This window comes from Culex quinquefasciatus, chromosome 1 (assembly GCF_015732765.1).
Source record: "Culex quinquefasciatus strain JHB chromosome 1, VPISU_Cqui_1.0_pri_paternal, whole genome shotgun sequence".
Classification (NCBI taxonomy): Eukaryota; Metazoa; Arthropoda; class Insecta; order Diptera; family Culicidae; genus Culex; species Culex quinquefasciatus.
The window spans coordinates 55166458-55193084 of NC_051861.1; the positions used below are offsets into that span (position 1 = coordinate 55166458).

General features: G+C 37.8%; 2 protein-coding genes across 3 annotated transcripts; one reads left to right on the plus strand and one right to left on the minus strand.

The window, feature by feature from the left end:
* The first annotated feature begins 3696 nt into the window (after positions 1 to 3696).
* Positions 3697 to 4806, plus strand: LOC6052689 (ubiquitin-conjugating enzyme E2 G2). 2 transcript variants are annotated; one of them, XM_038257933.1, is made up of 7 exons: positions 3697 to 3770; positions 3837 to 3902; positions 4063 to 4144; positions 4205 to 4323; positions 4406 to 4465; positions 4523 to 4603; positions 4664 to 4806. In XM_038257933.1, exons 2-7 carry the CDS (start codon positions 3860 to 3862, stop codon positions 4780 to 4782), a joined length of 504 nt encoding a protein of 167 aa, XP_038113861.1. In that variant the 5' UTR covers positions 3697 to 3770; positions 3837 to 3859; the 3' UTR covers positions 4783 to 4806. The 2 variants fall into 2 exon arrangements, with proteins under 2 accessions (XP_038113861.1, XP_001868916.1); XM_001868881.2 differs by having other exon boundaries at positions 3725 to 3902.
* A 20067-nt stretch (positions 4807 to 24873) lies between these two features.
* Positions 24874 to 26282, minus strand: LOC6052692 (LSM12 homolog A). Its single transcript, XM_001868884.2, has 6 exons — positions 26046 to 26282; positions 25709 to 25842; positions 25524 to 25643; positions 25338 to 25457; positions 25048 to 25274; positions 24874 to 24970 (listed from the first exon to the last, which is right to left on the minus strand). Exons 1-5 carry the CDS (start codon positions 26167 to 26169, stop codon positions 25194 to 25196), a joined length of 579 nt encoding a protein of 192 aa, XP_001868919.2. The 5' UTR covers positions 26170 to 26282; the 3' UTR covers positions 24874 to 24970; positions 25048 to 25193.
* Positions 26283 to 26627: the final 345 nt, after the last annotated feature.

Genomic DNA, 26627 nt, shown 5'->3' on the forward strand with positions numbered 1-26627 from the left:
AACTAACCAATTTGGATGCTCTACCCTGCATTTTGTTGCATTTTTGAAGCCCTTTAAGATGCATTTTGAATTTTGAAATTAAATTGATTTTTTCTCAAGTTATAGCCTTTTAAAGATTTTTTACGTTTTTGAACCTTAAAACTTTGTGTCCCGATTTGCCCCACTTCCCGTTGACCTAGAGTGCTCATAATTTGTCCAGATGCTAGTTTTATATGTACAAACAACCCCTGAAAATTTCAGGCAGATTGGTGAGGTCGATGCGAGATGGGTATGCTTTGCTCGTGGACTCGCTCTTAAGATACAGTCACAGTCAGTCAACATTGAAAATGGCAATATATTTTTGGCAATAAGGCCGTTGCAAATATTTTTCATAGTTTATGTAAAAAAAGGTGCAGGTGGTTATGTTACACATGACCAGTATGACAAAGAACTTTGCAAGATAATTGTTGAAATTTTCTATTAGACTGTCCGGCCAAAATTTCCCACGATTCCCTTATTATTACACAAAACAACTCTTTTGTGAAAAGTTTTAAGACATAATATCAACGTCCTATCGAACTAAGGGGACGGAAATTGCAAGTGGAGCTGGAATAGAAATCAAGGTGAAATAAATCGACTTTCCAAGTAACCATCCAGCATTAAGAGAAATCATAAATGTGCTGTTTATCAGCATTCTACAGCTAAACAGTCATAAAACAGCTAAGATGAAAACAAATCAGCTCTAAATCAACTGCTGTAGCATGAGCTGATATGCAGCAGTTTTAATGCTGCTCCTAGCAACACTGCTACGTTTTCCCCCATTTTACTGGCAACACTGTTGAGGAGTGAAAGAGAGAGAACGAAATAAACGAAAATAAAAATATCTCTTGCTCGCTCATTCCTTCAACCAGTACGACCAAACCAAACCAGCGGAGAAAACGACTGTCAGTCGATGGTTGAGATTCATCATAGTATAGGGACGTGGGTTTACATCGTGCTGCCATCTGGTATTTTGTTAATAAAGTGCAAGAGTGGAAAACTGCTGAGTCATCGTCTAAAAATAGACGACGTCCTATCTCGCCCAGCAAAATGAAGTCGATAAAGAAGTCGGTTTCGATGAGAAAAAGTGGAAAACGTGGTCTAAAAATAGCGACGCCGCGTCCCTATTATGTTTCTGATGTTTTCAATCTTTTGAGAAGAATATGAATGGATGGTTCTTCGTTCAAAACCAGTAGATCGACGACGCTAGATTTTTTTCAGGTTGGCTTATCTCGGCCACTACGGTGACAAACGGCTTTTGCTGGCTTTAGGTGTGAATCATAATGCTTTGAAGTGTTTATTTTCTCTTGCAATACCCGGCGGTATTGGAGGAATCTGTCCACCTCAGTAAATTCAAAATTAGGGTCCCGCAAAGTACTAACAATTGTAGGTGTCAAACGAGCCATAATAAGCCATCTCCAAATTGGCCGTGTGGGATCAGACTCGAAAACATCCACTCATTAGCAGCGACAACGTCTAGCTCCTGGCATCAAAGCTTCGTCATCTCATTTTCAATCAAAAATCGGCTCTTTCCTAGGCTCTCTTCCACAGTTGTTCAGCTGCGTCGGTAATACAGTTGTGTACAAAACAGGCCCCTGTGATGACGGCCATTTTCTTGAAACCAAAACTTCTGACGCCGAAGAGAAGATAAAGAACAAAACAAAAAAAAACACATCTTTCAACCGCGTCGAACAAACTCACATTGACCCAATATGTAGAGGTGAAAAGCAACTCGCGACAAAATTTTGACAGATATGATTTTCATAAAGTATTCGCCTCCTTTTCTCTCCCACAGAAAACTGGGGACAATGTAGCTGTCAAACTAGGCCAAACTGTTAAAGTCACTCACAAAATGAACTTTGAGTGATTTGAGTTCATTTCTGACGTCACGATTTTCTCCTCTAATACATTGTTTTACCGCGGCATTACGCTTATCAACGCGGCCTACAAAATCCTCTCCCAGATCCTCTGCCGTCAGCTGTCACCCCACGCAAGGAGGTTCGTGGGGCCCTACCAAGCGGGCTTCACTGGCGCGCGCGCCACCACGGACCAAATATTTTGTCTCCGACAAATTCTCGAGAAATGTCGTGAGTACAACGTGCCCACACATCACATCTTCATCGATTTCAAGGCGGCCTATGATACAGTCGACCGCGAGCAGCTATGGCAGATTATGCACGAGAACGGGTTTCCGGATAAACTGACTCGACTGATCAAAGCTACCTAGGATGGTGTGATGTGTCACGTGCGTGTTTCGGGGGATTTAGCGGAACCCTTCGGATCACGCCGAGGGCTGCGGCAAGGTGATGGCTTATCCTGTGCGCTTTTTAACATCGTTCTTGAGGGCATCATTCGAAGGGCGGGCATTGAAACGAGTGGCACGATTATGAACAAGTCTTACCAGTTGCTTGCTTTTGCCGATGACATCGACATTGTGGCAAGAAACCTGGAGACGGTGACGGATGTCTACACCCGACTGAAGGTACAAACAAGGCGTGTAGGACTTGGCATGAATACGACGAAGACGAAGTACATGAGAGGAAGGGGTTCGAAGGATGTCGGCCCCCCAAGTGTGGATGGTGATGAGTTGGAGGAGGTGAGCGAGTTCGTGTACTTAGGATCGCTGGTAACCGCCGACAATGACACCAGCAAAGAGATCCGGACTCGTATTTTTGCTGGAAATCGTGCGTACTTCGGATTACGGAAAACCCTTACTTCGGATCGAGTGCAACGCCGTGCTGACGATGTACAAAACACTGATTAGACCGGTAGTCCTCTATGGCCACGAGACTTGGACGATGCGGCAAGAGGACGAACGTGCCCTTGGAGTTTTCGAACGGAAGGTGCTACGAACGATCTACGGTGGAGTGCAGGTGTCTGACGGAGTGTGGCGACGACGCATGAACCACGAACTGCACGCGTTTCTTGAAGAACCGACCATCGCCACCCAGGCGAAGATCGGGAGGCTCAGGTGGGCCGGCCATGTCGCCAGAATGGACGAAAGCCAGCCTGTAAGACTGCTATTTGACCGCGCTGAACCAGCTGGCGGAACAGGCAGAAGAGCAGGGAAACCGCGCGCACGGTGGGGAGACCAAGTGAATGGTGATATCCGGAAGATCTGTAACCTGGGAAATTGGAGAGTAGCAGCACAAGACCGAGAAAGATGGAAGCGTCTTCTTGCTACAGCACGCGTACCTGGTGCGCTATGCTGATTGGTATGGTATGTATACATTGTTTTGCTTGAAAAAACCATCCTTCAGATGATTTGCTCCCGTTAGATCCCGGAGCAAACCTGAGTTTTGTTTAGATTCGGATGAACACGAATGAACTTGAGACTAAATTGGCTCTCGCACAAGTACCGCGGTGGGCTTGATGCGGGTGCAATAGAGGAGAAAATCGTGACGTCAGAAATGAACTCAAATCACTCAAAGTTCATTTTGTGAGTGACTTTAACATTTTGGCCTAGTTTGACAGCTACCTCGTTCCCAAGTTTTCTGTGGGAGAGAATAGGAGGCGAATACTTTATGAAAATCATACCTGTCAAAATTCCTAGCCTCAAAATTTTGTCGCGAGTTGCTTTTCTCCTCTATTAGCTTTGCAACGCAATTAGGCCCCTGTGGTGGAGATGCCCTAACAATTCCGTTTTGGTAACTGGGTGAACATTTAATAAAAAGAGGTCAAACTGTAATCACCGTGCACGATTTCTCCGGGGAACGTCACAGGTTGCATGACAGAACGGAAAACATAAAAACGTCAGAAAAATATTAAATGGTGCAAATGAGAAAACCTTTTAAAAAGTTTTAATTTTAACATTTTAGCAAACAAAAACTATTAGTTCGTTATGGCTGGTTCTGCGCTGAGGCGCCTTATGGCCGAGTATCGCCGTAAGTATCGGTTTTAGGCGCGGGAGGGGCTGACTTGGCCTCGACTTGACGTCCAACCTACGTGGCCTTGGTCAATTATTTACATGGTCACTTACTTTCTATTCCGCAGAACTTGTGTTATTTTTGTCTTAATCCGATTCATTTTTGCTCCCCTCGACAGAACTTACGCTTAATCCAATAGATTCGATTATTGCTGGACCAATCAGCGAGGAGAATTTTTTCGAATGGGAGGCACTCATCACGTAGGAACTAATTTGAACCTTGAAATGACCGAGTTGTTTGAACTAAATTTTACATTTTAGAGGCCCGGAAGGAACCTGCTTCGAGGGTGGGGTGTTTACGGCAAAACTCGTCTTTCCGCCAGACTATCCTCTGAGTCCACCAAAAATGCGATTCACCTGTGAGATGTTTCATCCAAACAGTATGTTTTTAAAATGCACCAAGTTGTTGATGTGTAGTGTAAAATGTTGCATAAAATGTGTATTTTTACTATTTTATTTCAGTTTTTGCTGACGGTAGAGTTTGTATTTCAATATTACATGCCCCGGGGGACGATCCACTTGGTAAGTATATCAATTCCATTTGTAAAGGAAAAACTAATATTTCAAATTCAATCCTAGGATACGAACTATCGGCAGAGCGCTGGAGTCCGGTGCAAAGTGTAGAGAAAATACTTTTGAGTGTCGTTAGCATGCTTGCAGGTATAGTATATTCTCGTTGTGTTGATTAACTTAAAATATTCATGACTTTTTTTTACGCAGAACCGAATGACGAATCTGGAGCGAATGTGGACGCAGCAATAATGTGGCGCGAAAACAGAGATGAGTTTAACAAAATAGCCAAACGCATTGTGAGAAAATCTTTAGGTCTGCCTTCATAAAAATAAAAACAAGTGATTATTTAATTAGTGTTTTGATTTTCTTACTATTACTGTCCTATATAAGAGTGGAAAAGTGCGAGAGGCTGTCCTGTACCTCCGGCAAGAAAGAGGAGATGCGTGCTTTCCGTCCAGGCCGCTCCCCAAGAGCCATACAAATCTGTTTCGATTTTTTTCCGTAAAAGGTCCATAAAGTAAAACTCATGGCGCGTTGCGAGGGCCATGCGTAGAGGTTCCGTTCCGAACGATAGTGTGGAAAAATCGGACAAGTGGATATTGGATTTCGCCAAAAAGGTGTGCCCGGACTCGGTATCGACACAACCATCATTCGACGTTGTTGATGGGAGCGATTCTAATCCTCCCTTCTCGATGGTAGAGCTCTCCATGGCTCTATTGACGGGCAACAACACTGCTCCTGGTCCGGACAAGATCAAGTTCAGCTTGCAGAAGAATCTTCCGGACGTCGCCAAGCAGCGTCTGTTGAAACTGTTCAACACGTTGGTGGAGCAGAACATATTTCCACACGAATGGCGACAGGTCCGGGTGATTGCCATTCAAAAGCCCGGTAAGCCGGCGTCCGACCACAACTCGTATCGTCCAATCAGCTTGCTCTCGTGTCTACGCAAGTTGCTGGAGAAGATGATCCTCGACCGCCTCGAACCATGGATGGAACGAGAGCACTTGTTGTCAGACACGCAGTATGGCTTCCGGAGAGGCAAGGGAACAAGCGACTGTCTAGCCTTGCTGGCCACAAGAATCGACATAGCCCGTGGTAAAAAACAGCAAATGGCTTCCGTCTTTCTAGACATCAAGGGTGCATTCGATTCAGTCTCCATCGAGGTGTTGGGAGTAAAGCTGCGGCGGAGCGGTCTCAATCCGACGATGTGCAACTTCCTCATCAACCTGTTGATTGCCAGATCACCTGCACTTTGTGCAAGGTGATCTGGCAATCACCCGGATAAGTTACATGGGTTTGGCACAAGGCTCACGTCCATCCATGTATAACTTCTACGTCAGCGACATCGACGATTGCTTGACCGGAGACTGCACCCTTATACAGTACGCAGATGACGCAGTGGTTTCAATCGCTGCCAAGAAAGAAATCGATCTGCTAGAACCCTTGCAAGATACCCTAAACAACTTGGCTGAATTCTCTCCGGAGAAGACGGAACTGGTCGTTTTTACGGGGAAGCATGAACTGGCACAGCTCAATCTTTCTCTCTCGGGAAAGACTATCGAGCAGTCGGACCACTTCATGTACATGGGTACCATCTATGATCAAAAGGGAACATGGGGGAAGCACATTAACTACCTGAAGCAAAAGTGCCTGCAAAGAACTAATTTTCTGCGCAGCGTCTCTGGCAACCGGTGGGGTGCTCATCCTTCTGACCTGCTTCGACTGTACATACAAGACAACGATACTCTCGGTGCTGGAATATGTCAGTTTCTGCTTCCAAACAGCTGCGAAATCACGCTTGTTGGTTCTCCAGCGGATACAGTACCGAAGTCTTCGCATTGTCTTGGGATTGCCTCTGCGAACTCGTTACTACGAACTGTCTTACCGGTTCCTGATCCGGTGTGATTACAGGAATAAACTGGTAATTGACAACTTTGAAACGTTGCTGAACCTTCACGTTGAGTCTCGGCGCATGCTTCTATATTATGACTTTATGTCATCGTGGGAGTGGAGCCCGAGCACAACGGTACAGCGCACGCCTCCGTTAACCAGCAGCACCCTGATTGGCTTCGACACGTCCATGAAAACCGATACTCGCGGTATCCCAAACCATTTTCTGCGGGGAGTTGTGACGTCGATCTTCGCATCAAAGTACAACCATGTTCCATCAAACAACAGATTCTTCACCGATGGCTCCAAGCTCGACGGCTGTACGGGCTTCGGTGTTTATCATGCATCTTATCAGCTGTTCTTTAAGCTGAAGGACCCGAATTCGGTTTATGTCGCAGAGTTAGCCGCGGTTTACTGCGCACTGCGAATCATCGAGATCATGCCACCTGACCACTACTTCATCTTCACCGATAGCTTTAGCTCTGTTGAGGCTATCCGGTCTCTGAAGCCGACCAGGGAGTCTGCGTTTTTCCTCACGGAAATACGCAAGACTTTAAACAACCTGGCGACCATCTCGTATGGGCGTGTCCAGATCACCATGTTCACAGAATTAAGTTGAAAAATACCCTCAGGGCCCGAGGAAGACCACCAGAAATCCCGATGCGTGATGCGTTATCTCAACTAGACCTTGATGTTCTCTATCCGATCCAGGGATGCCAGGTCTGCTGGAAGTCGAATCCGTAGACTTGTTAAAAAAAATCCAGGTGGTTGGTGTCTTGGGAACCCAAAATATTTTTATTCTAGCTATTTCGTTATATTATCGTTATATTTCGTTTTTTTTTAGTTTTTATTTAAGTACAATTTTTAAAAAAAATCGTCTAAAAAACATTGTAGATTTGTCTTTTCGTTCTTGCGATACAGCCACTTAAATATAAAAAATAAAAAAGATAGTTTTCAAAATGTCAACCGAACAGCACGATTTATTTTTATTCAAGATAGCCCTTTCATTCATTAAATATTATCTAAATTTAGAAAATATGAAATTTTCCGCAAATGCTAAGCCAGGGCTACCTAACATCCGGCAGCGAAGACATTTTATCTGGCCTACGGCGGTTTTCGAAAATTGTTTGTGTAGACCGTTCATGAAAATTATATTAATGTCATAAATTCAAAAAAAAAATCAGTCATTTGATAAATTTTTTAACATTTTTAACAAAACATTTATTGGAACATTTATATGAATTTTGTTTTTATCTTTTTTATGTACAAAAAAAAAATCAGGGACGTGCTGCTATGGAGAAAAGTTACAAATTGTCTATATATATTTTTTAATTTTTACATGGATTTCAGGTTGTGGAATATTACAGCGTTATTTTGCCAAAATTAACACATTTGAGCAATTTTCTACGGAATCGGTCTTTTTTCTTTAATTTTAATTTTTGTATTTTTTAATCCGGCTGAAACTTTGTTGGTGCCTTCGGTATGCCCAAAGAAGCCATGTTGCATCATTAGTTCGCTCATATAATTTTCCATACAAATTTGTCAGCTGTCCATACAAAAATGATTTAACTACCATATTTTTTCAGTGTCGAACTTATCCATACCTACAACTTTGCCGAAGACACCAAATCGATCAAAAAATTCCTTCCAAAGATACAGATTTTCGAATTTTCATAAATCATTTTTGTATGGACAGCTGCCAAATTTGTATAGAAAATTATATGGACAAACTATTTATGCAAAATGGCTTCTTTGGGCAAACCGAAGGCACCAAAAAAGTTTCAGCCGGATTAAAAAATACCAAAAAAAAATCGAATGACCGAAATCTCAGAGAATTGCTCATTTATCACATTAAGGCTCTGAACATATCTCGAAGCAAATTTGGTTTTAGTTATTAAGGCTGGTACAAATATTTTTAAAAGTTTTTGTTACCCCCCCCCCCCCCCCAAAATTGGCCCGAAAAATCAGGGGGCAAAAAAAAATTTTTACAATAAACTTCAAAATTTCAATGAAAATTCAAGTGCAACCAGCTGAAATCAAATTAAAATACATTCTCCTGCATTTAAAATCATTTTTAGCATGTTTGGGTTTATTAAAAAATCTTAAGATTTTTTGAAAATTTTCGATGCAAAATCTTTTTTTTGATACAATTTTTGTTTTTGTCAGATCTTAGATTTTTTGAAAACTAATGATTGCAAAACAACTGAACTAGTGTAAAATGCATTTTAAAACACTTTTTCATTTAAATGTGGAGACTATAGCTTGTTATTTAAATTTTTATATTTTTTTTATTTTTGCCCCCCCCCTTGACCTCGGCCAGGGCCGAGGGACAAAAACTTTTTTAAATATTTGCATCGGCCTAAGATTTCACAAATAAAAAATTAAATAAAAAAACACTTAAATTTTTTTTATTCTAAAATTAATTTAAAAAACAGATTCAATGTTTGATTTTTAAATTGTAGTTTTGAATTTTATATCAATTTATAGTAGAAAATAGAAACTAGAAATTGAGAGATTCGACAGAAACGTGCACGCATCCTGGTGGCGAGTAGAAGCACTACGCAACGATGATCAGAATGACAGCGTGCTTGGAAATATTAATTTTTTTTGCAGTTTTTGATTTTTATCTCCTTCAAATATATTTTAACGTCGATGAAAGTTATTGTAAAGTGTGGCAATCGCATAAACGAATTGAATGATGTATAAATCATAGACACTGAGTTAATTTGTCATGTTTTTTCGTCAAATTTACCAAAAGATCTTTTGAAAAATTGATTTAAATAAGATTTATTTGATTGATAATGCTCCTTATGTGTGTATTATTGATAGAACAAACTATTAGAGTCATATTACAGCATAATTACAATAATTTTCTCAAAAATTGTCAGTTATTCGAATTTTTCCAAAATTTCCAAAAAAATCACCAAAATGCATTTTTAAGGTCAATATTTTGGTCAAACGGGAAGAAAAGTAAAGTTTAAACACTTTTACATAATATTTCATCATTACTTTTAACTTTTGCAAAATTTAACTCAAGTTATCTAAAATATCAATCATCTTTTTAGAAAAATCGTTTAAATAAAATACCAGTCACATTTAATCACTACAAATCACCACGCATTATGATCGTTAGCAAAATTGCCACACTTTGCAATACCCCACTTTTCTGAAAATGCTTGATTTTTCATTATAAACGCGATTTTTCCCTAAAAACTGCTCAAACTGTATGGGAGCTGTCATTCCGAACACCGCTGGAACAACAGCGAACCTAGCGGAAAAAAACGTCGTCGAATTCTTCAATTAAATCATCGATTTGAAAATACTGCAACAAGAAAACTGGATTAGGGATTTTTTTATCAACCTGTTTACTACTCCAATTGCAATTTTTAAATCAGAATTTTTTAAAGCAATCGGGAAACATTTGAATTTAAAATCAATTCATCAAAGTGGGGAAATATTAAGGAGGGCGCAAAATTGATGCTTCGCCAAGGGCCCCTTGGGCCCAAGGTGCATCCCTGAAGAAAAGTGACATTTTCGTAGAGCAAAAGTTACTAAAAATGACCTCATGAACACGCGAAAAAATTATGTGGAATTTTCGCTTGTAACCTTTTCTTAGAGAAAGTTACTCAAAACCATATACAATATTCCTATGCTCAATTTTTGTTTAAGTTTTTGATCCGGAGAATAACTTAGTATACCATCGCAAAGCGCTAGGAGTTGATTGCGAAAAGAAACAGAATGTTTTGGGATATTTTTTTTTTGTTTCTTGGGCCCAATACACACCACATGTTCCAATTTCAATCCAAATTTGCCTTTTAACTCAAGTTTAACTTATGTTACGATTTTGTTTTAAATTATTTATTAATGTTTTATGTACACCAACATAATTATTTTTCAGTGTTCCCACGAGCCTAAGCCATCGGCTAGGCTAGGTTCATTTTTTTGGTTCAGGTTCACACCACACGTCGGCAAGCACCGTCGGCTCAGGCTCACTGAGTGCCGTGAGCCATGGTTCATTTGGTTCAAACCAGGCGAGGCTAGCCAAAATGAACCATTGGCTTGAACCTGGCTTGAACCTGATCAAAGAATGTTAGGCTAAACGGCAAGCTTTGTTACACCGTAGTATGCTCAAACCGTAACATTCGCTACACCGTAGTATGATTACACCGTAACATTATTACACCACAACATTCGTTACACCGTAACATTGTTACACCGCAACATTCATTAACCCTGTTTGAAAAATGTCGCACGTCGTACGCGTTGTCGCACGGTTTTGATTTTACCGTTTCGATATCGATTGGTCGAAAGGACGACAAACGTACGACAAACACTCGACATGCCCGACATTGTTTTTTTTCCATCGATTTACCTTCAATTCGACGTCGATTATCAGTTTGACAATTCTCTTCAGTTGATCTTGTTCGGACTTGATTGCAACCGAGTCGAACCAGTTGTTGTTGGTTTTAGGCTTTGGGAGGATTTTGGACAGTTTAAAGGTAAGTTGTGTTCTAGGTTGAATTACTTTTTCTGCCGGAAAGTTCAGGCCGGAGTAGGCGAGCGACCGAATCAAATTGTCTTGTATTTCAGATTGCGGTCTTCGTGGCGGTATAGGAGGAAGAGGAGGAGGAGGAGGACGGGAAATATGGGCCATTCCGGAAGACGGGACGGGAAGGAACCAGTTTGCGATCGAGGAAGCGGTTAGTGTTTGGTGTTTTACTTTCCGTGGGAGGTTGCTTCGCATATCTAATGGAACTGGTGAGTCATGTTTTAGAAACGATGGAGGAAGTGTGCTGGGAGTGCGATTGGACGATCGAAATTAAAAATGGGATGATCATCACAAGTTCTTAACTTTTCAATCCAATAATTCCAAACTGAAAAATGAAAAAATCTAAAATACTAAAGCTTAAAAAAACTTCAACGCTGATTTGATTTGATAATTGTAAAATTAAATTATAAAGTTTTTCATTCTTAATTTCAAATTGTAGCATTCCAGAACTTAAGAATGCAAGAAATTGAAAATTCTAATTTTATTTAATTTCTTGTTATTGTGCAAATTGTTAATATTCTTAAATTCTAGAATTTATTAATTTAAAATTCTCAGTCTTCAAACATAAAAAAAAATTAATTTCTTAAATGTGAAAATTTTGAAATTAACGAAAATTTAATTACTAAAATTTCCTAATTCTTAAATACTAAAATTCTTCAATTCATAAATACTAAAAATCTAACATTATAACGTTCGTAAATTCTCAAAACGTAAGTCGCGCGAGTTGGAATTTTGAATTCAAAAATTCCAAAAAATATAAGTTCTAAAATTCCAAAATTGTAAATTCTAAAAATGCTAAAATTCAAATAATTTATATTTTTAAATAAAAAATTGAAAATTCTATTTGCATTTTAAAAATTAGTAAGTTTCTTAAAATTCTAAAAATTAAAAAAAATGCACATCTTAAATATTTGATAATTTTAAATAAAATACAAATTTTAAAAATTCTAAAAATTAAAAAAATTGCAAAATACAAAAATTAATCAAAATTCCAAAATTTTACAAAATTTTTTTTTAGTTTTCAAAATGTTAAAGTTTTTAATTTCTTTTAAATATTTTAAACTTTAAAAAATTCTTTAAAATAAAATCTAAAAAATCCCAAATTTTAAAATTATATATTGGAAAAGATCTATTAACTTTTGAAAATTTTCAAGGACATTACAATGTAAAAATTAAAAAAAAGGCTAATGAAAAACAGAAGTTAAAAAAATATCACGAATTGAATTAAATGATTCTGGTATTGAGGTACTCTCAAATTTAAAAATTCAGAAAATTAGTGTTTTAGAATATTAGGATCTTAGAATTTTAAAAATTTAAAATTTTAGAATTTTAGAATTTTAGAATTTTAGAATTTTAGAATTTTAGAATTTTAGAATTTTAGAATTTTAGAATTTTAGAATTTTAGAATTTTAGAATTTTAGAATTTTAGAATTTTAGAATTTTAGAATTTTAGAATTTTAGAATTTTAGAATTTTAGAATTTTAGAATTTTAGAATTTTAGAATTTTCGAATTTTAGAATTTTAGAATTTAAGAATTTAAGAATTTAAGAATTTAAGAATTTAAGAATTTAAGAATTTAAGAATTTTAGAATTTTAGAATTTTAGAATTTTAGAATTTTTGAATTTTTGAATTTTTGAATTTTTGATTTTTTGAATTTTAGAATTTTAGAATTTTAGAATTTTAGAATTTTAGAATTTTAGAATTTTAGAATTTTAGAATTTTAGAATTTTAGAATTTTAGAATTTTAGAATTTTAGAATTTTCGAATTTTAGAATTTTAGAATTTAAGAATTTAAGAATTTAAGAATTTAAGAATTTAAGAATTTAAGAATTTTAGAATTTTAGAATTTTAGAATTTTAGAATTTTTGAATTTTTGAATTTTTGAATTTTTGATTTTTTGAATTTTAGAATTTTAGAATTTTAGAATTTTAGAATTTTAGAATTTTAGAATTTTAGAATTTTTTAGAATTTTAGAATTTTAGAATTTTAGAATTTTAGAATTTTAGAATTTTAGAATTTTAGAATTTTAGAATTTTAGAATTTTAGAATTTTAGAATTTTAGAATTTTAGAATTTTAGAATTTTAGAATTTTAGAATTTTAGAATTTTAGAATTTTAGAATTTTAATTTTAGAATTTTAGAATTTTAGAATTTTAGAATTTTAGAATTTTAGAATTTTAGAATTTTAGAATTTTAGAATTTTAGAATTTTAGAATTTTAGAATTTTAGAATTTTAGAATTTTAGAATTTTAGAATTTTAGAATTTTAGAATTTTAGAATTTTAGAATTTTAGAATTTTAGAATTTTAGAATTTTAGAATTTTAGAATTTTAGAATTTTAGAATTTTAGAATTTTAGAATTTTAGAATTTTAGAATTTTAGAATTTTAGAATTTTAGAATTTTAGAATTTTAGAATTTTAGAATTTTAGAATTTTAGAATTTTAGAATTTTAGAATTTTAGAATTTTAGAGTTTAAGAATTTGATTATTGACGTTTGACCATTATTTTTTTTAAATTCTCAAATTCGGTACAATTTGTAAATAATAATAATAATATTTTCGGATTTTATATTATTTGCAGTAATTTGAGTTTTATACGTTTTTAAATTTTTTTTTTTTAGGTATCTTCATTTATAATTCTTTTTAAATGCTTAAATTTTGATTATTCTAGATTCCTTTAAAAAACAATGCGCCATGGGTTTCCTATGTGCATAGGACATTTTGTAAAAGTAAGCGAGAATAAATAAATTTAGTTTTTCTTTTATAGTTACAAAATATTTGAATATTACATATTTGAAATTTTATTGTCTTGAAATTTTATTATTATTATTATTATTGAAATCTGAATTCAATTCATAAATTCTTGAGAATTGTTGATTGATGTTATATGTTTCAGGTAACAAACATATTCTGATCTAATCCTGCCGGAAACCATGCGTCCCCGTGTGGTCCCGCGTGGCTTCCGTAGAACCCACGGAAGCAGCCACGTTTTCTCGTACTCGTACTCCACAAACCCACGTTGTCTCGTACTCCGGTAAACATCAATCCGTCGGAGGTCCAAGATCGTCGCAAAGGTGTCACATCCGGGTTTTGATCAGCTCGTCGAGGAGCAAAAGTCCAACACGGCAAAGATGATGCCACGGCCGCCTCAGAAGAATACCAACATTCAAGCCGGAAGCTGCGGTCAAGGCAAATCCCGAAGGAAGTCAAGTTGGAGAAGAATCGGCTATCCGCAAGTTAAATTAAGTGAACAAGTAATTTTTTTTTGAAATTTTGACAGTTTGAATAAAAAAACAATAAAAACAAAACAACCGTTTTTAACTGCAACATAACGTAAAAATCCGAAATGACAGCACACGACAATAGCACGACATTCTAAATAACAAAACCGTGCGACGTCGGTCGAATGTCGTACGACAACGTCGTACAATTTCGATCATCGATCGCACGACAAATACGACATTTTGGTGCAAAAACGTATGACATTCGCGCGAAAGTCGCACGACATTGTCGTGCGACGTCGTACGTTTGCACGGACGACAAACGACGGACGTCCGACGGACTTTTCAGTCAGGGAACCCGTAACATTGTTACACCGTAACATTGTTACACCGTAACATTGTTACACCGTAACATTGTTACACCGTAACATTGTTACACCGTAACATTGTTACACCGTAATATGATTACACCGTAACATTGCGGTGTAACCATGTTGCGGTGTAACCAAACTACGGTGTAACGAATGGTACGGTGTAACGAATGGTGCGGTGTAACAATGTTACGTAGTAACACTGCTATGGCATAACAATGTTACGGTGTAACCAAACTACGGTGTAACGAATGTTACGGTGTAACAACGTTACGGTGTAACAATGTTACGGTGTAACAATGTTACGGTGTAACAATGTTACGGTGTAGCAATGTTACGGTGTAACAATGTTACAGTGTAACAATGTTATGGTGTAACAATGTTATGGTGTAACAATGTTACGGTGTAATAATGTTACTGTGTAAAAATGTTACGGTGTAACAATGTTACGGTGTAACGAATGTTGTGGTGTAACAATGTTACGGTGTAATCATATTACGGTGTAACGGATGTTACGGTATAATGAATGTTACATTGTAACATTGCTACACTCTAATATTTGTGAATACAAAGAGACGAGTTGTTCCTTTTAATTCCGCTATATATTTTAATATCTTGACACATACGTATTTCGTCTACTACTTGCAGACTTCATCAGTGTTCTGTTCTCGAGAACAGAACACTGATGAAGTCTGCAAGTAGTAGACGAAATACGTATCTGTCAAGATATTAAAATATATAGCGGAATTAAAAGGAACAACTCGTCTCTTTGTATTCACAGTAATGCATTCTGCTAAAACGCTCAACCAAACCACAACTCTAATATTTGTTACACAGTGCATTATTCCTATGGTTCTCATTAGCCTGGTTAGCCTGGCTTAAGCCATGGTTCATGGTTCACTGAACCAGGATTGAACCACAAATTGAGGCTTAAGCCGAACCAAGTTTATAGGTGAACCTAGCCTAACCGGTTCATTTGGGAACTCTGTTTTAGAATATTAGGATCTTAGAATTTTAAAAATTTAAAATTTTAGAATTTTAGAATTTTAGAATTTTAGAATTTTAGAATTTTAGAATTTTAGAATTTTAGAATTTTAGAATTTTAGAATTTTAGAATTTTAGAATTTTAGAATTTTAGAATTTTAGAATTTTAGAATTTTAGAATTTTAGAATTTTAGAATTTTAGAATTTTAGAATTTTAGAATTTTAGAATTTTAGAATTTTAAATTTTAGAATTTTAGAATTTTAGAATTTTAGAATTTTAGAATTTTCGAATTTTAGAATTTTAGAATTTAAGAATTTAAGAATTTAAGAATTTAAGAATTTAAGAATTTAAGAATTTTAGAATTTTAGAATTTTAGAATTTTAGAATTTTAGAATTTTTGAATTTTTGAATTTTAGAATTTTAGAATTTTAGAATTTTAGAATTTTAGAATTTTAGAATTTTAGAATTTTAGAATTTTAGAATTTTAGAATTTTAGAATTTTAGAATTTTAGAATTTTAGAATTTTAGAATTTTAGAATTTTAGAATTTTAGAATTTTAGAATTTTAGAATTTTAGAATTTTAGAATTTTAGAATTTTAGAATTTTAGAATTTTAGAATTTTAGAATTTTAGAATTTTAGAATTTTAGAATTTTAGAATTTTAGAATTTTAGAATTTTAGAATTTTAGAATTTAAATTTTAGAATTTTAGAATTTTAGAATTTTAGAATTTTAAATTAGAATTTTAGAATTTTAGAATTTTAGAATTTTAGAATTTTAGAATTTTAGAATTTTGAATTTTAGAATTTTAGAATTTTAGAATTTTAGAATTTTAGAATTTTAGAATTTTAGAATTTTAGAATTTTAGAATTTTAGAATTTTAGAATTTTAGAATTTTAGAATTTTAGAATTTAGAATTTTAGAATTTTAAATTTTAGAATTTTAGAATTTTAGAATTTTAATTTTAGAATTTTAGAATTTTAGAATTTTAGAATTTTAGAATTTTAGAATTTTAGAATTTTAGAATTTTAGAATTTTAGAATTTTAGAATTTTAGAATTTTAGAATTTTAGAATTTTAGAATTTTAGAATTTTAGAATTTTAGAATTTTAGAATTTTAGAATTTTAGAATTTTAGAATTTTAGAATTTTAGAGTTTAAGAATTTGATTATTGACGTTTGACCATTATTTTTTTTAAATTCTCAAATTCGGTACAATTTGTAAATAATAATAATAATATTTTCGGATTTTATATTATTTGCAGTAATTTGAGTTTTATACGTTTTTAAATTTTTTTTTTTTAGGTATCTTCATTTATAATTCTTTTTAAATGCTTAAATTTTGATTATTCTAGATTCCTTTAAAAAAAACAATGCGCCATGGGTTTCCTATGTGCATAGGACATTTTGTAAAAGTAAGCGAGAATAAATAAATTTAGTTTTTCTTTTATAGTTACAAAATATTTGAATATTACATATTTGAAATTTTATTGTCTTGAAATTTTATTATTATTATTATTATTGAAATCTGAATTCAATTCATAAATTCTTGAGAATTGTTGATTGATGTTATATGTTTCAGGTAACAAACATATTCTGATCTAATCCTGCCGGAAACCATGCGTCCCCGTGTGGTCCCGCGTGGCTTCCGTAGAACCCACGGAAGCAGCCACGTTTTCTCGTACTCGTACTCCACAAACCCACGTTGTCTCGTACTCCGGTAAACATCAATCCGTCGGAGGTCCAAGATCGTCGCAAAGGTGTCACATCCGGGTTTTGATCAGCTCGTCGAGGAGCAAAAGTCCAACACGGCAAAGATGATGCCACGGCCGCCTCAGAAGAATACCAACATTCAAGCCGGAAGCTGCGGTCAAGGCAAATCCCGAAGGAAGTCAAGTTGGAGAAGAATCGGCTATCCGCAAGTTAAATTAAGTGAACAAGTAATTTTTTTTTTTTGAAATTTTGACAGTTTGAATAAAAAAAAACAATAAAAACAAAACAACCGTTTTTTTAACTGCAACATAACGTAAAAATCCGAAATGACAGCACACGACAATAGCACGACATTCTAAATAACAAAACCGTGCGACGTCGGTCGAATGTCGTACGACAACGTCGTACAATTTCGATCATCGATCGCACGACAAATACGACATTTTGGTGCAAAAACGTATGACATTCGCGCGAAAGTCGCACGACATTGTCGTGCGACGTCGTACGTTTGCACGGACGACAAACGACGGACGTCCGACGGACTTTTCAGTCAGGGAACCCGTAACATTGTTACACCGTAACATTGTTACACCGTAACATTGTTACACCGTAACATTGTTACACCGTAACATTGTTACACCGTAACATTGTTACACCGTAATATGATTACACCGTAACATTGCGGTGTAACCATGTTGCGGTGTAACCAAACTACGGTGTAACGAATGGTACGGTGTAACGAATGGTGCGGTGTAACAATGTTACGTAGTAACACTGCTATGGCATAACAATGTTACGGTGTAACAAACTACGGTGTAACGAATGTTACGGTGTAACAACGTTACGGTGTAACAATGTTACGGTGTAACAATGTTACGGTGTAACAATGTTACGGTGTAGCAATGTTACGGTGTAACAATGTTACAGTGTAACAATGTTATGGTGTAACAATGTTATGGTGTAACAATGTTACGGTGTAATAATGTTACTGTGTAAAAATGTTACGGTGTAACAATGTTACGGTGTAACGAATGTTGTGGTGTAACAATGTTACGGTGTAATCATATTACGGTGTAACGGATGTTACGGTATAATGAATGTTACATTGTAACATTGCTACACTCTAATATTTGTTACACAGTGCATTATTCCTATGGTTCTCATTAGCCTGGTTAGCCTGGCTTAAGCCATGGTTCATGGTTCACTGAACCAGGATTGAACCACAAATTGAGGCTTAAGCCGAACCAAGTTTATAGGTGAACCTAGCCTAACCGGTTCATTTGGGAACTCTGTTATTTTTCAATCATCGACTTGACGTGACCTCAACCCACTAGATCGAATACTTATCGATTACTGGATACCAGGTTTTTAAGCGAAGATGGCCTTCGAATGTTGAACGAAATGTCAAAATCGCAAGAGCACCAACATTAGAAAAAATGCGGCTGTCATGCCATGGCACACTTTTTTCGTAATGTTGGTACCACTGCGTGATTTTGACATTTCGGGCGTTCACCATTCGAACGCCAAAAGCTGGATAAGCTGCACTGGATTTCAGCCATCGCCTCATTTCTCCTAAACGACTTTTCATTTTAACGTTCCTCAAAACTTCTTCTCTAAAACAGATTGTTCAAAACGTTTTCATAAAACATTTTTATCTCGCAAAAATATAATTTCACGTCCTTCATACAATTATCAGCCAGCATGAAAATCCGTAGATTTTAGAGATCAATCCGTAGATCCGTAGAAATGGCTGAAATCCGTAGATCTACGGAGAAATCCGTAGATATGGCATCCCTGTAAGGAGTTATCAATTTATTCCACTTAATTTTGCCATTCCGAACACTGTGCACTGATGCTTTGCGCCGCTGATATCCACCACCTGCGCGATGGCTGTCATCAGAAACACGTGGGAGTCGACACGAGGCTGGTTGCACACACACGACGTTGCGGACGAGCCACTTGCTGGCTGCTCCACTGCTACTGACTCGGGCTCCGGTAACTCGTTCGGCTTCGACTCCTCGGGCTTGGACTCAGACTGGACGTGCGACGATCTGGCCGGCTGGGCGCTTTCGAAGTACAACAACGTGTGGTGGCGCTTCTCACACTTTCTGCAGGAGTTCATCAACCTGCACTCTTTGGCGCTGTGTTCTTTCTGCAGACAGTTGAAACACAGTCGGTGCGACTTCACTTTCTCGGTTCTCTGGTTGGTTGATAGCTTGGCGAAATCGGGGCAGCCGCAGTTGATGTGTTCGCCAGCACAGAACTCACATCGTGCTGAAACTTTCTCTGCTATTGTGGCCACGTGGGACTTGTACGCCATGGTTTTTGGTTCTCCGACAGGCTCTGGTTGTTCACCACTCTTCGCTGAGTCACTTGCAACCTCAGACCGCTCCAACATTTTGCCCTGTGCCGTGAGGTAGGTGTCGAAGCTGGACACCGAGACCTTCAGCGGTTGCTGATGGTGGACCACTCTCTCTTGATGTGCTTGCGCCAGGGTCACGGTCTCCAGGGCGATTAGCACCAGCGCGTACTGATACTCTAAAACATTGCAGTCTTCCATGTGGTGTTGCAACTCCTCATCATCGACCAGATCCAGTATTTGGTCGTGATAGGAATGCCACTCCGCGTAGTAGTTGTCAAGCCGTTGCTGGAACTCTAGCACCTGCGTTGTGGTAAGGCCGTGTCCGGCCGTGTCGACAGCTTTCTTGGTGCTGGTCACCTTGGCCATCGATTGGCCACGCTTCCGGACCAGCAGCTTCACTTTCTTCTCCACATCTTCCTCGGGTTTGCTCTTCACACTCACACTCGAAATCACCGACATTGCTCAGATTGAAAACCACCAAGAAGAAGAAGAACGCAAACTGGTTGCCGTTCACCACCAAAACACAGATTGAGCAATGCCGGGATCACGTTTGCTTGTTTAAGCCACTATTCCTCTTGTAGAAACCACATTTTTTCAAGACGCTCCAAGTAGCTATCTTGTTTTAACTCGACCAGTCACGAAAGCACTTCAGGCCGCCATCTTGGCTTGCAGCTTGTGTCCACTTTTCCACCACGGTTTTCACCGGATTCCGGAAGATTTCCGTCCAACCCGTGCTCGCGGAACTTATCCGGTTCGGAACGGACCAAATGTTTGTGATTGGGCTTGGGCGGAAAGGTTCCAGAATGAAACACACCCGCGAATTCTTTAAAAACTAAAAAGCTTTATTCGCGTCTTCACTCTCCGAACTCGCTAACGGCGCGCGTTTCTCGAGGGGTTCGTCGATGCTTTCGGCTGGGCGATCGTAGTAGGCTTGGGGTTGGACACTGCGCAAATTTTCATTCTCCTTCAAAACGTCAAAAACTTCGGTCGCAGGACCGAACAGCCGTGTTAGAAAATCAGTGAAATAGAAGATAAATGGTAGCTGAAAATGGAAATAAGACCACCTCATTCTGCGATGTTTCAGGTACATCGACCACAGTTGACTTCACATTCTGCGATTCAAAACAATACCGTCTACAATCACTAATTAGGTACCTCTCTTTCCCACATTGGTGCGCCTATTTCTTTTGGCCGTCTCGACTCTGACCCTCGTTGGTCAAAGGACTACCATGCCCGCCCAGCCGTTTACACAAGCCACCAGCTAGGTCACATCGTGCCATCATGATGACGAAACCAAGCCAACGTGGGCTTAAGAAAATAGGACACTAGCAAGGAACCAGAGTTAAACTGTTCATTACTCTGTGGACCACCAATCAGTGAGGTACTCCTCGATATTAGCTGCTGAAAAGTGTTAAAAAATGCAAAAATGCCTCACGGCAAGAAAAAGAGGCGGCAGATTTGAAGAAGCTAAAGAATGCCGAAGTGCTACCAGTAAAGACAGGCAGTTTGAGCAAGGACGCTCAAAATTCGTCTGGAAACCAGTTCGCTACCCTCCCTGTGGACGTGAGCGAGAAGGAAGAATGTGAACGACGGGAAAAGGTGCCACCCATTTTTGTGAAAACATCGTCATCGGATTCGGTGCGAAAGTGGCTGACCGGGTTTATCAAATCTGGTGCTTTACGAGCTTCCATTCGCTTGTGTGCTGATGGACTCACTACGTTCGGGATTTCCTGAACAACACCAAGATTGAATACTACAGCCATGACGATCCAGGTAAACGCCCCATGAAACAGGTCCTCCGAGGCCTGTACGACATGGATTGAGTGTGCTGAAAGAAGAGCTCAAAACTCTTAAGTTGCACGTGATCGAAGTCGTCAAGATGACGAGACACAACAAGGACATCAAGTATCGTGATCAACTGTACCTGGTTCATTTCGAGAAAGGATCGAAAAGGCCGTCTGAGCTGAAGGCAGTTCGGGCTATTTTCAACATCATTGTGACTTGGGAACGTTATCGTCCAGTGCACCGTGACGTGACACAGTGTTCGAACTGTTTGCAGTTTGGATATAGAGTTATCTAAGCCCGATCTCACGCACACTAGCTTACCATTGCTGGCGACCACAAATGTTAACCTAAAAATCCATCGTGTACGTATACGCAATACATGCGTACGTAGATAGCTCTATTAGGTTTTACAGCGTGACGTCATGAGCGCACACGCACACACATTTTTACTGAGACACACGTGCAAAAAATGTAAACAGTGCAGCCAAGCTGTCAAATTTCTAACCTAAAAATCGAGTCGGCGTAAAACCTAATGGTGGAAGGAACTGTTTCATCAAGAGTCGTTGTGCAACCTGCGGAGGTGAGCACAAAACTCAAGCTTGCGAAACAATCAACGAGAACATCGAAGCGAAATGCTTCAATTGCGGCGGCGGCCATTCTACCAAGAATCGAAGCTGCCCAAAACATGCTGAGTTTGTAAAAATTCGGCAGCAAGCGACGACGAGGCATCAACCAAATCGTCGTAAAAAACATCACACCATCTTTCACGGACGTGGATTTTCCTGCTTTGGCGTCACCTAGAGCGGGATCTGCGCGAGTGGTTCCAAATCTGCAGCCATTACCGTTGAATCAGCGGCAAAGAGTTGTAGAGAATACAACATCTCCAGGCTTTAGTCAGCAACCGAGGGAAAATCAACCAGCATCAACCAGAGAAGGCAGCAGTGACCTGTTTTAACCACAAGAACTTCTGAACATTTTCATCGAGATCGAGATGACTGCGTGGTTGCAAAACTCGTGCGGAACAAGTAAGAACGCTTAAAGGATTTATCTTAAAATACAGTTTGTGGTTTACTTGTTCTGATAATTTTGAATATTTCAATGAATTTAGTGTTTTAGTTTTAAGTTAGGATTAATTGTTAAAGTGATTTTTTTTATCCAAATGTATTCGATTCGATGCAAAAATGTAAAACAATTTGAAGTAAATAAATGAATGTGAACAGTTAATAATAAAACGAAAAATACAACAAAGATATGCCATACCACTTAGCATGTAAAAGAAATGTAATTATTATAAGAAAGTTCAATAATGACATATTTAATTAAAAAAAAAGAATTAAACTGTTTTGACCAAGATGATCTAACAGCATTACGGATGTAGTATAGGGCTCCTTCCGGGAGTTTTCCTCGCCTGGGCGTCAACCGAAGAGGTATCATCAGTATCATCCACCCTTGGTCATTTTTGTATAAAAAATTGTTTTCACTAACTTTAGGCTCGGGTATTAATGGGTTATTCTCAACCAATTTCGCTCAAAATTGGCAACGATGCTTAAAATAACCCAAAAAATATATTTTCTGGGCACCGTACTGTGCATTGTACATTGTTCCCTCACTTTCTTAAATATTAGCGTGCTGCTCGTACTGACTCAGAGCAAGGGTGAGATGTAGGTGTAAGGGCAGTGCGTGTTCGTCGGGAACCTAGTGCATAAGATCGGTCAAGGCCCGTTCTTACACTGAAAATTGCGAATTGCGAAGTTAGGATTAATTGTTAAAGTGATTTTTTTTATCCAAATGTATTCGATTCGATGCAAAAATGTAAAACAATTTGAAGTAAATAAATGAATGTGAACAGTTAATAATAAAACGAAAAATACAACAAAGATATGCCATACCACTTAGCATGTAAAAGAAATGTAATTATTATAAGAAAGTTCAATAATGACATATTTAATTAAAAAAAAAGAATTAAACTGTTTTGACCAAGATGATCTAACAGCATTACGGATGTAGTATAGGGCTCCTTCCGGGAGTTTTCCTCGCCTGGGCGTCAACCGAAGAGGTATCATCAGTATCATCCACCCTTGGTCATTTTTGTATAAAAAATTGTTTTCACTAACTTTAGGCTCGGGTATTAATGGGTTATTCTCAACCAATTTCGCTCAAAATTGGCAACGATGCTTAAAATAACCCAAAAAATATATTTTACACATCCGTGGAGCAGGGGTATTTTTTCTGGGCACCGTACTGTGCATTGTACATTGTTCCCTCACTTTCTTAAATATTTTCCATTGTTTGACGACATCTATCTTCGACATGCTGTAGATACGATCGATGAATCAAAATCATGCTTTTAGTTGCTACTTTTGACTAATTATGCAAATTTTGCTTTAGTTAAAGGATACTTCAAAGAACATTTTGCCGAAAACTGATTTTAATGTAGAAGAAGTGCAACGCATGAAACAGTAGGTGTCTGTTCGGACTTCCGTTCTACGTATACAGCAATTCCATTTGAAAAGAGCTTAAACCGAAAAAAAGTTCTCCGATCGGGCTCAAAATTTTTCTGGGGGTTCCTTGGCCAAAATAATTAGACCCATATTTTTTTGATTGGCCATTAGGGTGACCTACATCGTGCTAGGGTGGTTCAAAAAATGGCCTTTTTCGTCATTTTTCGCAAAAACCTCTTTTTTCGAAAAATTATATCTCCGCGCCATTTTCATCCGATTTTAGCTGCCTTAGACGCAAAAAAAGGTGATGAGTTTGGCTATTTGGGAAAAATAGTAAGAAGTTTCAAAAATCTAGTTTACCATTTGAAAAAGTCGCATGAAAACTTAAAATGGCGTTTTGACCGTGTCTGGACCAAAGAGCCTATGTCTGAAAATATTTTTATCGGATTCCTCGCAAAATTTCACACAACATATCAAAATTGGCGATGTCGAACCGTAAGTTTCGGAGATATGATTTGTTGAAAATAAAAACTGAGTTTTTCGACGCGCAAAACGGGAAAATGACGAAATCGGCAAAAAATCAACTTTTTCCACTAAAACTGCGATAACTTTAAAATTTCAGCGATGACCTACAGATGTTATGGTACCAAAAGTTGCGTCTTTCAATTTCAAAAAATTGATACCCAAACATATATAGGTCATCGCTAAAATTTTCCGGATCGGAGAACTTTTTTTCGGTTTAGGCTCATTTCAAATGAAATTGCTGTATAATTGTCCAATGCCTGTTTTGAGATTCTGACTTAAATTTTTCGGACTGTTAAATATGTATTCGGCGCCCTATCCCAGTGGCAAGAAAGTGGTCAACACAAAGATTTGTATTTTCCAAATAGACTAAAACGTCACTTCCCATGTTTTCAAACATTTGAGGCAATTATGCGTAGTTCATCCAATTGAATATTCTCCATGGACTGCAGTTGAACTGAACTAGATACTCGAGGCTTTCGTAGAAAATAATGATTTGACGACATGCTCAAATTGTTTTCAATGGTTGAGTTTTTCCCCTTTTTATTATTTCTTGCATTACTGATTTTTCCCCTTTTTATTATTTCTTGCATTACTGATACTGATGGAAACTTGACGAGACTGATTCGCCTAGCAGCAAACAACTCCGAGCCACCCGGATGATGCAACTAGTTAGACCACTGCGTAATGAGTCGGGAAGAGAGACACGGTGAAATGGGACAGATTCAACGGGGACCACAATAAAAAGACTACTTACATCTCTGTTGTTGTTCTTTTTCTATTGGTTGATTGAAGTGTTGTTGTCCCAGTATTATATGTTGTTGTTTTTTTTCGCGATCGGCCTTTTTCTAGTTAAACGTTCCTATTACCCCTGTCCTTGCGCGCGCCTCCGATTCCCGGTCACTATTTGGCATTCACTGTCGCCGCCGCCTGTTGTGGCACATTCGAGTTTGCTGTTGCTTGATCATTTACGTGTTTTTCAACCTGTTAAAAAATAAAGAATGTTTTTCTTATAAAGCAAGAAATATGTGGAGAAAAAAAAAATACAATCTTCTTCACGTAGGTGAGCTGCCTAGAGTCGGGAGATCCATTCACGTTATCAACTTTGTAGGGGGGTGAAATGGTCACGTCTTGGAACACGACAATGTTCGGTCCATTCCACGACACCTGCAAAAGACAAAAATTGAGGGGCTAAATTGGACCCTTCAACACGATCGTTACTCGAACCCGTACCTGGTTAATCGTTCTAGCGATGGCCAGAAACAGATTCTGCCCCTCCTGGCTGACTCCGGCGGCTAGTGCGGACACTTGTCGCTTCTTTTGCTCAACCTGGTTCCGGACCCGTGTGCTGAGCTGAAATTTAAGGTGCGTACGTTAACCGGATGTGTTCCGGAACTTAAAATTACCAAATCACTTACGCGCTGCAAGTTCAACGACTGTGGCGGATCGGGTATGGAGTTCACTTCCTGGACGACCTGGACATCGCTGCAGAGCGCCAGGTTCACAATGTACACGTCGTTCAATTTTGAAGTGTTACTGGCGGATGAACATTCTAGCGCGGAAGATCTTGGTTAAGGAGAATTACGCAAAATATTGCTGAAAAAAAAAGTTAACTTCAACCCCTGAAAAAAAAAAAAAAAACAATTTATCAACAATCCAGTCCATTGTTGTAATGTCAAAGAAGAGAAGATTCCACGACACCGCCGCGGTGCCAACCCAATTTTTATTTTTTTGGTTGTTGTTGCAAAAGGATACTCAGGATGAGCATTTTGGTCTGCTGGTCAAACGCCAGCACCTCGCCCTCGATGTTCTGGTTGTAGCAGGTCGTGCAGGCCACGGTGCTCCCGATCGAGAAACAGTCATGAACCAAACCAGCCATTTTAACTACTCGCGGAACCTCGGAACTCGACGACGGCAGCAAACTTTTTTTTTTCGCGAATCTCTTCTGACACAACGAACGAGCGACGACGACGTTTGCTGGAGGAGCTGTCAAAGAACCGAGCGCACCACCATCACAAAAAAGCGACAAGATTTGAAAGTGAGCAAGGTAGAGTGAATTTTGCAATTACGTCACAATCACGACTACTGATGGGCACATGCAGCCAGGCAAATTTGCATAAAATTTACCCATTTTGTTATTATATTTTAGCGGGCGTTAATAATTAGAGTTCACGCGCGCTGATAAATATGGCGGGTGTAAGGCACGGTGTAAGGGTAGTGCGTGTTCATCGGGAACCTGGTGCATAGGGTGCATAAGATGGATCAAAGCCCGTTCTTACACTGAAAATTGCGAATTTAAATTTTCTTTATTAAAGATAACTTGCTTGTCACGTTTTG

Coding starts and splice junctions, on each gene's coding strand:
- LOC6052689 (XM_038257933.1), top strand. CDS start 3,860: ATGGCTGGTTCTGCGCTGAGGCGCCTTATGGCCGAGTATCGCC. Junction 4,145..4,204: donor GAATGGGAGGCACTCATCAC/GTAGGAACTAAT, acceptor TTTACATTTTAG/AGGCCCGGAAGGAACCTGCT. Junction 4,604..4,663: donor TGTCGTTAGCATGCTTGCAG/GTATAGTATATT, acceptor TTTTTTACGCAG/AACCGAATGACGAATCTGGA.
- LOC6052692 (XM_001868884.2), bottom strand. CDS start 26,169: ATGGCTGGTTTGGTTCATGACTGTTTCTCGATCGGGAGCACCGTGGCC. Junction 25,644..25,708: donor AGTCGTTGAACTTGCAGCGC/GTAAGTGATTTG, acceptor CTTAAATTTCAG/CTCAGCACACGGGTCCGGAA. Junction 25,275..25,337: donor TCACCTACGTGAAGAAGATT/GTATTTTTTTTT, acceptor ATTTTTTAACAG/GTTGAAAAACACGTAAATGA.